Source organism: Camelus dromedarius, chromosome 4 (assembly GCF_036321535.1).
Source record: "Camelus dromedarius isolate mCamDro1 chromosome 4, mCamDro1.pat, whole genome shotgun sequence".
In the NCBI taxonomy this organism is placed as follows: domain Eukaryota; kingdom Metazoa; phylum Chordata; class Mammalia; order Artiodactyla; family Camelidae; genus Camelus; species Camelus dromedarius.
This window is the reverse complement of record NC_087439.1, coordinates 11,044,951-11,062,167: the sequence shown is the minus strand read 5'-3', so window position 1 is coordinate 11,062,167 and position 17,217 is coordinate 11,044,951. Positions and strand designations below refer to the sequence as shown.

At 32.9% G+C, this 17,217-nt stretch overlaps 1 protein-coding gene across 4 annotated transcripts in view; it reads left to right on the top strand.

Moving 5' to 3' along the window:
- Positions 1-17,217, top strand: part of PTPN4 (protein tyrosine phosphatase non-receptor type 4) — a 151,958-nt gene that overhangs the window by 72,001 nt on the left and 62,740 nt on the right. For all 4 annotated transcript variants that reach the window (XM_031451265.2, XM_064484685.1, XM_031451263.2 and 1 more), the window contains 5 exons: positions 3,202-3,246; positions 3,508-3,560; positions 3,932-4,052; positions 6,636-6,723; positions 9,963-10,051. In XM_031451265.2, the coding sequence (XP_031307125.1) occupies positions 3,202-3,246; positions 3,508-3,560; positions 3,932-4,052; positions 6,636-6,723; positions 9,963-10,051 (396 nt within the window). The remainder of the gene's footprint in view (positions 1-3,201; positions 3,247-3,507; positions 3,561-3,931; positions 4,053-6,635; positions 6,724-9,962; positions 10,052-17,217) is intronic.

Below are 17,217 nucleotides of genomic sequence, written 5' to 3'. Positions count from 1 at the left end.
GTTAACCTGAGCAACCATATTAAAATAACTTTGTGTATTGCTTGAAAGACAGAATAGTAATTCGTTTTTTAAAAAGAGAGAATTAAAAATTAGCATATTATACCTTCTATAAAAAGCATAAGAATATAGGTCTATATTCAGAATTACTCTAAAAGATAGGTGCCAAATTAAAAATCTGTACCTAACACTATCTGTCAGTAGGCTGTTAGATGTTACTGTCTTGGTTATTGTTTAGAATACTGTGGTGAAGTGGAGACACAAAGACATTCTTGAGAGTCCTTTTCTGTGTGTTTGTTGAGGGGCAGGGTGTTGTCTTTTTTTCTAACCGGAGAACGCAGGAATATAGATCCTGGATTAGGCAGTCCTAGCATTTGACACTAATAGTGTCCAACCTAATTTTTCTGGAAAAGCAAAGTTGTATTGTGTGAATAACCTTTAGTTTAATATTGTAGCTCTTAGTCAGGTTTTGTTGTTGTTTAATAACTAAAATAACACGATCTTTTTTCTTATTAATAATTCTCAGTATGGTAAAACTTTCCCTAATTTTGGATGAACTCCAAGGAAACTACTCTGAATTACTGAAATTATGAATTTTAAAGCATTTTAAATGTATTTTTACTGAAACGTGTAACTTGAAATCAAGTAACAAAGTATTTCATAACATATGTTTTATATAATTAGGTTTTTAAATGTACAAGAAATATTTGTAAATAAGACTAATAATTTTAATTGGATTTCTAATGTGTTTAATGTTTATGAAAAGTTTGTCAACATAAGCAATTACAGTATTGTCAGTTGTACCCATATTCATAGTTTACTTCCCTCAAAAAACTGTCTTTAAATTTCTTAATGAGCTTGAATGTGTTGGTTCTTTTATAGCCTGTGTTGAAAACATAACCAAGAAATAAATTTGTCTCACTGATAATTAAAGTCGGATTATCTTTATGAAGTAGAATAAAGTAAAATCAAGTTTGGTAATAATTGAGGAATTAACTTGTGCTAATTAGAGTTCATCAGTCTAGAATAGTCTTTGTTTTCGCTAGAAATAATGAATAATTTCAAAAATCCTTTATAATGAAATGTCCTAGACTCTTATAACTGGTACTGTTTGGTAAAATGGAGTAAATGGGAAATTTTAATTTTATTACCGTTGTTTACATCAAGGATTCTTCTTGTATCCTGATTACAAATTAGAATCACTTATAGGGGAGCTTTAAAATATGCTGGTACCTTGGCCACGCCCCCTAGATACTCTGATTTAATAGGTCTCGGATGGGACCTGTGCATAGGCTTCCAGGTGATTCTGTTATGCAGCCAGGGCTAAAAAAATACTCCTTTAAAACTTTAGTGCTTGGTAGCCTTATTGATATGATTATGATTAGTAGTAAGACACCCTTAGCCACAGTTGCTGAACTTTAAGGACTAGTTTAAAACCCCACAAAACAGGAAATCTACTGCTCCACCTTTTTTGCCTTGAGATTCTGTTTTGAATTAGTGGTAAAAAGAATGGAATTATAGACCTTTCATGAGGTTAAATGTCGTTTGTATTAGCAGGTGCTGGCATAATTAGATTGGTGTTTTTCTAGGAGCCATGAGAATACAAATGACATTTGTTTCATGCCTTCTTTGTGCCTAGGTGTACTCAGTACATAAGTGTTTTAGTGCATGGTATGTTATTATCTGGATTAGAAAACATCATTTTTACAGCTTAAACATGTCATTTCTACATTTACCTCAGTCATTATTAATCTGTCTTAAAGGTCTTAATTGTCTTTAAAAGTTGGTCTTTTATCACCATTTTTAGGGCCCCTTAGATATATACACTAGGCAAGTGATACTGCTTCCTTTTTACAAATAGAAAAACTAAGGCTCCACCAAACTTTAAGTAATTTGCCAAAGACAACAGGCTGGTTTAGCTTAGAACTTTAATTCTAGCTTCCACTCTACCAGCCCTTACTGTTCTGTATGTAAATCAGATTGAGCAAGAATAGGTATTATTTGTGTAGGATTTACAATATTAAGTCAAGGATATACACATTTCAGTCCTAACTATGAGACTGTTTCCCACCAGGAATCTATAACTTTTAATTATGAAACCAAGTAGGCCAGATAGAAATATGTAGATAATACTGTAGTATTATGTGCTAAGCTTCACAGGGAGTGTATGTACTTCGCTAATATATGAAGCTAAGATATTTGTATCAGCCTTTTTTTTTTTTTAATTTTCTGATGAATATCTGATTCTCTGAAAACCTTAATTACGTACTTTGGTAATTTGAATATTGTCATGGAACTCTTTAATGACTCATCAGCCAAACAACTAAAATTTTTTACAATTTTTGGCTCTTGGAGTATGTATACTTTTTAAGTGGGGTGAAATGAAAGTCTTAAAATTCCCTGTTTAAATATTTTTATAAAAGCCACAAAATTTTGTCTTCTGCCAGCATTATGTAGCACAGGTGACTTTACCTCAGCATTGGTACATCTGTGAGGGGATGACTTTACCCACTAGCAGGAACAGAAGGACAATGCCATCTTGTAAGCAGCCTCAGCATCCTTGTTACAGGATACTTACATTTTTATTGGTTTTAAAGGCAATTGGGTACTTGGCAATTTTAATAGTAGAGCAATAGCAGTAAAAGAAACTTACTTTTTTTTTTCTGATCAAAGAGAGCTTTCTTAAATGAAGATGAAAAGGTGCTTTTCTACAATTAGCAGCTTCCTGCTGCCTAATGATATGGTGATCAACACATAGGCCTGTCCTTGCAGCTGGCTTCTTATCTCAGCAGAATGATTTTCTTCAGTTGGTCTCTAGTGTATTGCTAGTGTCAGCTTTTTCACGTCTCTGACTTGTTTTCTGTTTCCCAGTTCTACTTTCTACATACACCAACCTTCAGAGTGTTTCTCCCTAATCTTCTCCCTCAGTCATGTAATTCTTGAAATCTTGAAAGTTTTATAATAGAAGCTAGTGGAAACAAAATATTTGAAGTATGAAATTTCATTTATCAAAGGATTCTAAAGATTTAGATTCGTGAATTTATGAAACCTCATTTTAAAATATCTTTATATGTGCTAATATGTACGTTATAAAAGCAAATATTTAAATATTTTAATTTTATTTGTCAATGTAAATATATAGTTTTTAAACTCTAAATGTTATAATTCCAATAAATGCTAACTATCTTTTTTATTTTTTTGAAGGTACCAGTATTTTTTGCAAATCAAACAAGACATTCTTACTGGAAGGTGGGCTATTTTCAGTTTTTAGTAATGAGCTTTAAAAACACTTTTAATTCTGTATTCGATAGTTTATAATCATTGCAAACAGGTTATTGAAAGATGTCTACATGTAGCATGAATTCCTTTCATCAAATAAGTTCATTACTTAATAGTTAGAATGTTAGTCACTTAAAAACTTCAAGTGTGAATAGTATATTATAAATTATAGTGCTTTTGAAATTATTGTGTTTAACCTTGGGTTACATATTTTCTGTCTTGTTTTATTAGATTGCCCTGTCCTTATAATACTGCTGCTCTTTTGGCTTCATTTGCTGTTCAGTGTAAGTATCAGCCCACTTTCGGGCCATATATGTATGATTGCATGGCCTGTGTTGGTAGTACATTGCCTTTAATGTAAGAATTCTTTCTGTGTGATGACACATGTTACTATACAGAAAAAAGTGACTGCAGGGAAAATGTAATGAAACATCCAATTAGTTAGCAATTACTTTGATTCCTGGAAAAATTTTTCTGAAATTGTTTAAGACTTAGAAGAATGTTAAGTGCATCATTGTAACTTGCTTAAATGATAACAGTAGAAACAAATATCTTACTTCCAGAAATATGGTGGAATTCATGACATTGCTGATTTGGCTATAAAAATTGAAAAATGTGTTTATTGAAATGTGAATATTTTCTTTCCATTTATTAGCTGAACTTGGAGACTACAATCAGTCAGAAAACTTGCCAGGCTACCTCTCAGATTATTCTTTCATTCCTAATCAACCTCAAGATTTTGAAAAAGAAATTGCAAAATTACATCAGCAACATACGTAAGAATTTATTTATTTTTCTGCTTCCTTGCTAAACTTCTTAATGGCATCTTTTCTAGAGAGATGTTGTAAATTCTTTCTAATGTAATCATTGTATTTACTTAATATAGGACAGTTACTATTATATAAAATAGTATGGTTGCTATAAAGAAGTGCAGGTAATCTGTACTAAAAAAACATTGTTATTTCATAGGCTATTTGAGGTTTTCATGTCTGTTGAGAAACAATACTATATGTAAACTAACATGCAATTGTTATTATATAAAGTTGCTGGTTCTTAAAGGAAGTTTAGAATATTAACAATATGTTCACAATATACAGATCAATCTACTTGGCAATTCTTTCTCAATTTTTAGCTATGTAAAAAGCATCAATTCTGCTTGTTAATGAGTGAAGAGGAGAAAAGGAACTTTATGTAGAACTAAATTAATAAAAAATATTCTTTCAAAATAGTGATTTTTTCAACTTTGATATTTTATGAGTCTGATTTTCTGTAACATGAGTTTTTTTTTTTTTTTCAAGAAGAGGTTTATTGCTTTGAGTAGAAAGTAGCATTGTTTATCAGTTCAGAGTTCAGTATTGCTTTACAGTACAATTCAGAATACTCATGGAGGAACTAAGGCAGTGTTACATGTTGGCTGAGAGCCTGAGCTACAGAGCCAGACTGCCTGGTTTGAAATTCTGGTGAGGTTACTTACTATCTTTGTAACTTTGGCCAAGTCACTCTGTTTCTCTTGTTTCCTTGTATGTAAAGTGGGGGTGATAAAACTATCTACCTCTAGTGTTATTGTAAAGACTAAGGCAGTTTATGTATACAAAGTACTCAGAACAATCCCTGGTGTGTAGTAAGCACTGAAGAAATATTAGCTCTTATTAATAAGGAAACTCACTTTCATTTGGTAATGGCGCATGTGTCTAAAACAGTTTGGCAAACCGTGGCCTGCTGCCTCCTTTTGTATGGCCTACAGGCTAATAAGAATGATTTGTACATTTGAAATGGTTGAAAAAAATCAAAAGAAGAATAGCATTTTGTGGGACATGAAATTTTGAGAAATTCCACTTTCAGAGTCTGTAAGTGAACACTTACTATATAACACAGATTCCCTTGTTGGTCTCACGTTGTCTGGCTGCTTCCTCCTAACAGCAGAGCTGATGAGCTGCAGCAGAGACCGTGTGGCCTGAAAGCCTCAAGTGTTTCCATCCAGCTCTCTCCAGTAAAATTTTGCTGACCCCTAATCTAAAATAAAACGAATGAATGAGAATTTTAATAGATTGGCCTAATGTAGTGTGGAGGCTGTTTTGACCTAAAAGAAATGCCATTTATAATAAGTTCTACACATAGCATATCTGAACCAAGGGTCTGAAGTTAAACCAGATTTTTTAAAAAACTTACCAATAATGAAAATTTTCTTCTGTAAGGAAGAAGTTTGTACATTTGACAAGGTATTTATTACATATTTCTATTTGCTTTAAAGAAATGATTCCACAAATTTTTAAAGAAAGGAAAAATAGAATCCAGTTTAACTGCAGGGGGTGGGGAGTGGAAGTAGAATATTTAACTTAATTGAAGTTTATAGAAAACTGAAGCATCTCTGCTTTTTTGAGGAATCCCATTTTTATGATTATACATCAGCAGGCTGCTTGCTCCCTTTTTGGTATCATTAATGCATGCGGGGTTGATATCTTTGCATTTCTAATTTACTGCTTTTGTGCTGCGGTAGTCTGATGATATCAGATAACCAGTGTGGTTAGAACTATATGTAATATAGGAGTAAATCTATTTTTAAAGGCTTTGCAGTTAAAACAGTAGTTCTCAAACTTGTGTTCATAAGAATCACCTGGAATATTTCTTAAATATAAACAACTTGGACCCCATTTATTCTATATCAGTTTCTATAGAACAGTTCTTCTGAAACTGTTTGTGATGAAACAGTAGTTCCCCAAACCTCTTCCCAATCTGTCATGGAATAATACTTCTGAAAATATAATAAAAATGAATTACTAGAAAAGTAAAATGGAGAAATAAACGAAGTCATAAAAAATTACAAGTACTTTTTTTTTTATTGTTAGATGCAACAGACATGAAATTACTCTGCCAAAGTGCTACGAAAGGCTTTGACACTCTCACTTTTGTACTTGTTATGAATCGCACCTGTCTGTGCACCACACCCTAAGAAGCACTGCTCTGGAGCTTGCCTCAGAAGCTGCATGTTTCAGAAGCACCCTGTGTAATTTAAATGCACATAAGGGGTATAGGCCAAATTTTGAAAATACTGTTTTAAGTTAAGTCTAAGTGACTTTGTAACATCCATGAGTACACCTAGGGGCTTTAAAAACTTGGTGCATTCTTGTATTCCTGGGAAATAAGAAGATATTCTACAAACTAATAATTTATGCTACTGAAAATGTATCCTCCAGATAAGGTAGATGTTACTGTATAGAATTAAGAGGCGTAGTCCTGCGTGGGGTGTTTGGCAAAAGATTTAACAAGAATGCTGAAAATTTTCCACATAAATAGCTTTTTTGTAACTTGATCATATTTGTGATTTTGTTATAATTTTTAACCTAAGGATGTCTTTACAGAGGCTTATCTCCTGCAGAAGCAGAATTTAATTACCTGAACACGGCACGTACCTTAGAACTCTATGGAGTTGAATTCCACTATGCAAGGGTAAGTGAAGAAAACATTTTGATATTGTTGTTAGGCATCATTACTTAGTATCAAAAACTTTTAATGCCTTAATAGGATTGGGCAATAAATGGAATAGTGAGTGCTGCCAACATAGTTGCTCTGAAAACTTCCTGTGAATAGAAGTATTTTCATAATCACAATCACTTCAGATTCAATACCTGACAAGTATGGTTGGAGTGTATTTTTCATGTTATTTTTCTTCAAGGTAGTGTTTTATGTTATAAAGATAATTTTTACTATAAGAGACAGTACCTTTAGAGTTTTTATTTTGCAAAATAAAGATTGCTATGGGAAAAGTAGTTATTTGTATATTTTACTTTTGTGAAAATCATTGTTATAAAAGATGCTTTGACTTCACTGAGGCCTGTATTACTGCACTCTTTTTTGTCATTTAGTGACATCATTATAAATTTTTATTTATAAAGCACAAAATCCATCATATTTACATATTTTGGTTGTCTCTGTCCTTCCCGCTTCCACCCCTAATCCTTTTATTAAGATGAATTTTATAATTACTGTAAAGGAATGTGAAATGATACGATGGTTCATTAATGCCCAAAGTATGACCACAGACTGGGGCTGATCCATAAACTGTTTGTTACTGGTCCATGGTTAGATTGGTACAGAAATTGAGAGAATTTTAAAACCTTTATGGCCATCTGACATCAAGCATATGATTGGTATATTTTGCAATAGTATTAGTACCTGACAGATTGGAAATTTAAACAAAAAAAATAACTGGTCCTTTTCACTGTTATATACAATTCCAGCTGTTGTCTTACCTAACAGTAATTGGGTATTTCCAGTAAGTGGTTTAAGAGACAGATACATACTTATGAGATGTAAGCTAATGAAGTTTTCACAGAGAAGGTGGACTTGATCAAGACTTTGGTTTGGTTTTATTGGATTCATCAGAGAGACGTAAAGAAGGCATGAGAGCAGCATTAATTAAAACATGTAATTGTGGGTACACAGAATGCATGGAACTGGCCTGACAGGAAGGTTTTTACTAATTAGAAAGGGAGAAATAAAATGGGATGAGATGGTGGTTTAAAGGCCTTCAGTGCCAAGCTGAGCAACTAAGACGTTTTCCTACAGATGATAGAGGTCCATTCACTCCACAGATGAGTACAAGGCACTTTTCTACATCTAAGAACCTAACAGTGCACAAAGCGAAGCCCCTGCACTTGGCTACTTAGCTTCTAGTGAAGAAGAGAAAAAACAAACGGATTAAAGAAGTGAATTTGTAGCATCATATTAGATAGTAGTGATAAGAAGAAAATCAAAGGAAAATATTTTAAAATAAGGTGGTCAGTGTGCATTTTTCTGTACATTGGAATTAATAGCATTTGTACCCATAAAAGATATAATACTTATTTTCTTGTTTTATCTTGCCCAACTCTGGCAACACCTTGGGAACTACCACTTTAGTCTAGATAACTAACTTAAGAACTTGAGTTCCTATATATCCTGGAACATGCTTCTTCACCATGTTTTTCTACCAACATAGCAGCTTGATTGACTTATCTATTTATTGAATTTCGTGTATCTCTTTAATGGTATTGGTTCTTCTCAAGTGCTTGGTGATCCTTGCTTGTGTACTTCCCTTTGTATTTGTGATTCCTAGTTCACTTGGTCGTGCATGTTGTTTGTCTTTACTAAAGCCTGTTTTAGATGGTGATGGAGGAGGGAAGGAATATATCATCAGGTAGAATGTGCCTATAGTTTGTCTTTTTCATTTTTAGGTTCTCCATCCCTTTTGGGATCCTCTAATTCCTGTCCTCAATATCCACACTTGCTAGTTTAGACAGGCTGTGCACACTTTTGTGTCCTATAGCTCAGTCCAGATGGGGCAGGATTGTAGGGCTGTTAGGAGCTAATTACCTTAGCAACTCTCTGCCTGATCATCCTGACAGTAATTTGAGGGTTGCCTTTGGGCTGTGGTTTTCTGTCATTTTTTTTCTCTCCATAAATCTGATCATATCCTCTTTGTCTTTACAGATTCCTCAAAATGTTTGGTCCATTGATTATATACTTTTAATTGTTATGGATTGTTTTCAAGTGTTACAAATTTTTTTCTGTTTTCATTTATCTTCTCCGATGTTTTATGAGATTGGGAGCAGAAGGAGTAATTGGAGCATATATTAAGTCTGCCATCTTTTAGGCTGAGCCTGCCATCTTGATTCAAACTTCTAATTGATGTCCTTTAAAAAATGATGAGACTGATAATAGTGTATAGTAGTGCTTGTTACTGCTAAACAAATGAGCAGCCAGACAAATTAATGTACACCACGGTGTTTTGCCACTTACTATGTATGAGCTACCTAACAGGTTAATTTAGTAATATTTTATTTATTTAGAAATGATGGAACTTACAGTTTAAAGGTTTTTTTCTTAGAAGACAATTAGAAAATCTTGATTATATTTTCTATCTTCCAAGGAGATGAATGATAGGGAATAGAAGCATTATTGTTGTATTAATTTGCCTGTAGTATGTTTCAAGTCAAGAAGCAAAACTTTCAAGGTTGATCAGCATCTGAGAAAAGTGTTTTAATTCTACTCACTCTCTCAGTAGTGCAGGTTACCTATTCAAGTTGGATCAGTTAGCGTGAAAACTCTCACTCGTTCATCAAAGCATAATTCAAGTTTTCTTCTCTGGAGTCTTCCAAGCTCTCCAACAATTGTTGCCCACTCTATACTTCCATGATGTTTTTATTGTATTATATTAGTTACAGAACTTCTCATTATTTTGGAAATATTGTTCCATTACAGGTTGCCCATCACCAAACTTTGAACTCCTCCATGTTTTACTCATTTTTGCAATCCCAGCACCATATTAACACAGTGATTAGATCTTAATAGTTTTGGAAATGGAAGGATGGATACTAACTTATCATTCTACAAGATTCTGAAAAGGCCTTTGATTTTCTATTCCAAGAGTCAGTCCCAGTTACAAACTATTGGAAATCCTGGGATCGCTTTTGCTTTAGATTAGTGAATTTTAATAATGCAACAACATTTAAGTTTGATTTGACATATATCCTTTATTTTTATGAGATAACAGTTACCATATGGGTTTGTAAATATTATGCAGTTATATGCTGCCTTTGATAATGTCACATTCTGTTAAAAAAAAAAACTAATATTTTTAAAATATATCTTTAACAGTTAAAGCCCATAATTTTAGATTTGTCATTTTCTTTTTTAATTTTTTGAAGGATCAAAGTAACAATGAAATTATGATTGGAGTGATGTCAGGAGGAATTCTGATTTATAAGAACAGAGTACGAATGAATACCTTTCCATGGTAAGAACTTCCATCAGTGCTTTTGCTTTTACCATTATATTACCAACTATAATAATTCATATTAAAGAAAGTGGCTTGTGAACTATTTAATGTTGCATACAACTTTATCTCACTTACTTGGAATCTACCAGAAGATGCCAAAATAATTGAACTACTTATTTCAAAAGTTTCTTAGTTTATAGAAAATATTACTTTATGAATTTTTCTTGTAGAGAATGTCTAAATTTGTACTGTACTACAGTAACTAATATCATGTTTACTCTGTCTTGCACCATGCTAATTGTTCAAAATACAGTATTTCATTTAAATGCATTCAGTGGGTACTAGTTTATTAGCTGGAACTTAGACATGGTGGCTGCAACAAAGACCTGTTATTACACTGGTTTAAATTGGTGTAAGGAAAGTTTGGTGACTCCATAGGGTTTAAAACTCATGTTTCTTTCATTCTGTTGCTCTGTTGTCTTTAGCATGTTGTCCTTGTCTTCATTGTCCAAGATAATTCACCCATCATCATTTCTGTATCCCAAAATGATGGAAAAGGAAAAGTAGCATCTGCCACTTCTCTTTAAGGGGATAATTTGAAAATTGTAAAAATCACTATGTGATTATATCCCTTGTGTATATGTCATATATGTAACTCAGGTTTTTAAAAATAAACCAATGGTTTTCTTTAAGAGAAGAAACAAGTACGAAAGAAATGTATTGTATTAATCTGTTTCTCTTTGTGTCTCCTTAAAGATTCGGTCCTGTTTTTTCAATATCTGTGATTTTTATTTAATAGGTCTTTGTAATTAGTCACTTTTATAACACTTGAATAGACATATAAGTGACAGAAGCTTTTCAGAAAATAACCACAACTATGTTAAGAAACTGAATTTCCCAAATAGGTCACTATCTAGGAAAGCATGAAATATAAAATAAAAAATTGGTGAAATGAACTTCATCAAAAGTAAATATTTTTGCTCTCTGGAAGACACTCTAAAGAATATGAAAAGACAAGATACAGGCTTTTGTAAAATATATTTGATAAAGGGCTTTTAAAAAATGTATAAAGAACTCTTATAGCTTAGTAATGAGACAACTTGATTTAAAAGAATATGCAAAATATTTGAATAGATACCCCCACCAAAGAAGATATACAAATGGCAGATAAGTACATGAAAAGATGCTCAGTCATCAGTGAAATGCAAATTAAAACCACATTGAACTGTTACTGTTCACCCACTAGAATAGCTCGAATTGAAAAGAAATGAGTACCAAATGATGGCAAGGAAGCGCAGAGCACCTGGAAATCTCATATATTGGTGGTGGGACTGCAAACTAGTAGACCAACTTTGGAAGACAGTTTGTCAGTTTCTTAAGGGCTAAATGTCGATTTAGTATATAATCTTAGCAGTTCTATTCCTAGATATTTACCCGAGAAAAATGAAAACGTAAGTTCATATAAAGATTGTATACCTTGTGTTCATAGCTACATTATTCATAATAGCAAAGAACAGAATTTCAAGTGTCCATCAGTTGGTGAATGGACAAATAAATTGTGGTATATCTACACAATGGAATACCGTTTAGCAGTAAACAGCATATAAAAAGCAATGAACTATTGACACACTAAACAACATGGTTGATCCTATCGTCAAAACATTATACCAAGTGTAAGAAGCCTGACACAAAAGATGATGTACTCTGTTATATTTATATGAAATTTTAGAAAACACACATTAAAGAGACAGTAGACTATTAGTAGACAGGGATTGAAAATGGGGGGAGGTGATTGACTGGAAAGGGGTGCCAAGGGAACATTTTGAGGTGCTGGAAATTGTTACATGATGATTTTGGTGTGTGGCAGTTACACAACTGAATACATTTGTCAGAGCTCATTTAATTGTCCACCTAAAATTGGGACATTTCATTTTATATTTTAATATTTCTCTAAAGCTCATAAAAGAAAACTAATGAGTATTCAGTGTTTCAGCTCACATCTTTTAAATTTTTCCTATATATTTCAAATTTTGTTATGTTCAGAGGAGAATACAAAACAGTTCAAGACATAGTTCTTGCCTATAAGTGGATACATAAAAGTTAATTTTAAAACATAGTAAGAAAAATTATAAATTAAATTAAAGCTTCAGAAAAGATAGTTATTGTTGATTTTCATAATGGTAAATGTGTGTCTTCAATTTTAATACATTTCTGATTGTACTAAAGACAATTAAAAATACCTTATTTTACTTTTTATTAATTTTACATTTTATATAAATGTCAAAATGAGAAATAAATTCTTTTCAGATGATATGGGTTAAAATAACATCATGATAATCTAAATTTTTCTGCATTAAAAATTCTATATTATATATTCCTTTTTTATTATTATAAAATAAGGATTCTAGAAGAGTTTTTGACATTTTTTTTGGAAACACCAAGGATATAATCTCTCTAGGGAAAATTTAAATGTCCCCCATAATATTTGAAATGAGTTTAAACAATGAATAGAAACTTCCTCAGTGAAATGGAAGTGTGGAATGTATATATAGAGGGGTCAATGGGAGAATTCAGGGTAGAGGTACCAAACATTTGCAGAGGCCTAATAGTAAGAAAGGACGTGGCGGGTTGAGGCTATGATGGGATATTTGGTTTAATTTCTTTTTTTTTCCAATTGTCCTCATTGAGGACAGAAGCAAGGGAGCAAGGATTTAAAAAGATGTTGCTTAATAGATAAATTAGATTCAGATTATGAAGGATTTTTATATATTCCATATGCTGAAGAGTTGTTTTTGTATTTTATTAGTAAATATGCTTTAAGCCAGTTTCATGTTGACAAATAGAACTCATATTTCCAAGTCTTTATTATACAAGTTTAAAAAAAAAAAAAAAGAGCATGAACATTTAAGATATTGATTGGAAAATATTACATAGTATTCTTATAAATTTTTATTTTCAAGAATTAAACTAAATAGATAGGATTTAAAGTTGTTAAAGCTGCACCATCCTGGAACATAAGAATTTCTTCTGATTCTAACTGCTTATAGCAGTACATACTACATTAAGAATACATTTATAAATATACCACAGATGCCTATGATTCAGAATTGATTTCCAGTATCAGTTGACTTCCAAAGAAATCATTAAGTTCTGTGATAATCATCAAATATATGGTTTTACTTCTTAAAGTATGGATCTATTTTCACGAAAGCAACATATTTCTTATTAATATTATATGTGAATAAGGGACCATTTCAGCCTCATCCCCTTTATTCAAATTAATGTTCAGAGAATTGCCATTGCCTTTAAATTGATATTTTAGCAAAATGTGTAAGTCTCCTTGAAGAAGTCATAAACAAATCACTTGATGCAGACTGACAGTTATTACAGCTCTGATGTTGTATCATGTACATTTCAGCTACATTTATCTTATGTTAATATTTTATATAAGATATTCAGGCCAAAAATTAAATTGTGGAATTTCTACATGAATGAAGAGTTTAGAGTAAAGGTGGAAGAACTGATAGTTTTATAAGGTCAAGACAAGGGGAAAAAAAAAAATCACTCATGGATTTTAATGCATTTTATCTATACCTTATGACGCTGCAACTGGGAATGAAATGCCAGAAAAGTTGACTGGCCCAGGGTTAACAAGTATAAGTATGAAGCAGAGCTTTAAACCTGGGTCTTTCAGATTCTGAAACACAAGCTTCTCACTTACCTCTTCTCTCCAAGTCAGAGCTACACGTAGAAAAACTAGTGTCCCATGTAATGAATATACTCCCTCATTTCTTTCCATGTATGGTTATCCCTAAATTGTCCAGTTCAAGTTCATACTTTTAAAATGTTGAATACTGAATTGGGAGTTATTTGGATTCTATAAATTAGACTTCATTAAAAGTAATGCTCATCAAAAAACATCATTAGTAAAATGAAAAAGGGAGGAGAGAGTTCTGGTTCCCAGTCCAGTAGCTAAAGACCTTGGAAGTTGTCACCCCTGTCCTCACAAGAAAAAAAGTTCTCAATAAAACTCAAAATCAACAACTCTTTTTAGGTCCCTCAGAGAACTGAGGGCATACTGCAGCTCTGAAAACTGGAAAGACAGATGAATACAAGGAATGACAGCTTACTAAGACTAGAAACCACTACTGCAGCCAGCAACTGGTAGGAATACTTAAAGGATAATCAACTAATTGCTGGAGACTGAATAAAGACTAGCTTGACAGATAAAAACTCTTGGAGGACCTGCTTAGGAATAGCCCCATGCTATCATGAGTTTTACAACCAGGCAGCCCACCAGATTCTCAGGGTAAAGATGGGAGAAAAATCCATTTATGCTATGGAGGGCAGGAGAGGGGAGTTGAGCAAGAAAGTAACCATTTTGAAATAGGCTCAGATCTTTCTGTTCTCTTAACAAAGGTCTGCCTTCAAGAAAATCTGTTTTACCAATACTTAACCAATGTGGGTTTTACCAGAACCTAACCAAGGTGGGGGAAAGGAAATACCTATTTCCAGTCCCTCTGTACTTATTGTTTCACCTAAGGAGGGGGTGAGCTGTAAAAGCACTGAAGGTCAAAGCCAAAGGGCACAGACCACTGAACCACTGATACCTAATTATAGGATTAAAGAAGGATTCCTCCCCAACCCCACAATTAACTGCCACACCAACAGAGATCTTGTATAATACGAGAGGGTTACAACTTAAATAACTGCAAAGCTCAGACTAATTAAGAAAGAGTCTCTAGGAAAATCCAAAGACCACAGAGGAGATAAAAAAAATAATAACACAGGAAATAGTAGCCTCAGACACCTTCCTCAGAAACTGTTCCTTTGAAATAGTCACAGTTTGACTGGATTAGTGTCTAAAGGAATTCATGCCCCAGGGCACTGTTGGAAACAATAGAGCAGATGTTGGCAATTAGAGGAGTTTTACAGTTGGGTGTGGTTTTTGAAAGAATGGGATGGCTAGTACCTATGTCATCTCAGGATTACTGTGGGCATACCCAAGACTGTGCCTTCCTGAAGAGCAACACCAGAAGCATAACACTACAATGTAATATGTAAAACATCTGGTTTCCAGCAAAGGTAAAGGAAAATATGACCCATATACCAGGACAGGAACAGTTGTATGTATTCATGTGCATAGTAACACAGTTTCAAAATACATGAAGCAAAAAATAAGGAAAAATAGACAATTCTACAATCATATCCCTCTCGGAAGTCAGTACAAAAACTAGACAAAAAATGTGCCGAAATAGATTCAAGAACTGCTAAATCTTTTGACATAATTGATGTACAGTACTGTGCCTAGTAACAACAGAGTGCATATTCTTATCAAGTGTACATGGTCTGTTTATTAGGAGAGAAAATATCTTGAGTCATAAAACAAGCTTCAATAAAATTTTTATTGAGTTATAATTAATATAACATGTAAGTTTCAAGTGTACACGTAGTCAACATTTCTATACATTATGAAACAATCACCACAATAAGACCACTTACCATCCGTCACCATATAAAATTATTACAGTGTTATTGACTATAGCCCCCATGTATATACTACATCTCCATGAATTATTTTATAGCTGAAAGTTTGTACTTCTAAATTCCCTTTACCTATTTTGTCTTTGCATGAACCCGCCTCCCCTCTGGAAACCACCAGTTTGTTCTCTGTATCTGTGAGTCTCTTTCTGTTTTGTTTGTTTTGTTTTTTTAGATACCACATAAAAATTAAATCATACAGTATTTTCCTCTTTCTAGTTATTTCTCTTAGCATAATACCTTTTGATCTATCCACATTGCCAGAGTTCGTTCTTTCTAATGGCTAAGTCACATCCCATTATACGTATGTACGTATGTATGTGTATATGTGTACACATACCACATCTTCATCTATTCATTATCAATGGACACTTAGGTTGTTTCCATGTCTTGGTTGTTACAAACAGTGCTGTGATGAGCATAGGGGAACATAAATCTTTTAGATGTACTATTTTTATTTTCTTTGGGTAAGTACCCAGAAGTGGAATTGCTGGATCATATGGTAGTTCTATTTTTAGATTTTTGAGGAACCTCCATACTGTTTTCTATAGAGGCTGCACCAATTTACATTCCCACTAACAGTGAATAAAGATTCCCTTTTCTTCACACCCTCACCAACAATTGTTTTTTTCTTGTCTTTCTGATAATAGTGATTCTGAGAGGTGTGAGGTGATATCTCATTGTAGCTTTGATTTATATTTCTCTGATAATTAGTGATGTTGGGCACCTTGTAAGATCCCTGTTGGCCATCTGTACGTCTTTGTAAAAATGTTTATTCAGGTTCTCTGTCCACTTTTTAATTGAGTTTGTTTTTGATATTGAGTTATATGAGTTCTTTATATATTTGGATATCATCCCTTTTGCTGTCCTTACCTGTGGTGACATACCAAATAAAATATTACTGAGCCCAATATCAAAGTGGTTACTGTCTATGTTTTCTTCTAGGACTTTTATGATATCAGGTATTACATTTAGGTCTTCAGTCTATTTTGAGTTTATTTTTATATATGGTATAAGAAAATTGTCCAGTTTCATTCTTCTGCCTGTAGCTGTCCAGGTGTCCCAACACCATTTATTGAAGAGACTATCTTTTCTCCATTGTATATTCTTGCTTCCTCTGTTGTAGATTAATTGATCATATGAGCATGGGATTATTTGGGGGCTCTGTATTCTGTGTGATCTGTGTGTCTGTTTCTGTGCTAGTACCAGACTGTTTTGATTACTGTAGCTTTTTAGTATAGTTTGAAATCAGGGAGCACGATACCTCCAGCTTTGTTCTTTCTCACAGTTGCTTTGGCTATTCATGTTTTTTATGGTACCATTCAAGTTTGTTCTATTTCTGTGAAAAATGTCATTTTTATTCTTACGCTTTCACTTTTCCCTTATCACATTTTATGTATTTGATGACATATTTTACATCTTTTTTTTTTGTATCTCTTAGCTAGTTATTTTAGTTTTAGTTGATTATATTACTTTTGTATTTTAACCTTCATACTAGCTTTTTTAAAAAAAATTTTATTGAAGTATAGTTGATTTACAGTGTTATGTTTCAGTTGTACAGTGAAGTGATTCAGTTACATATACAGACAGATAGATATAGATATAGATATATAGTCTTTTTCAGATTCTTTTCCATTATAGGT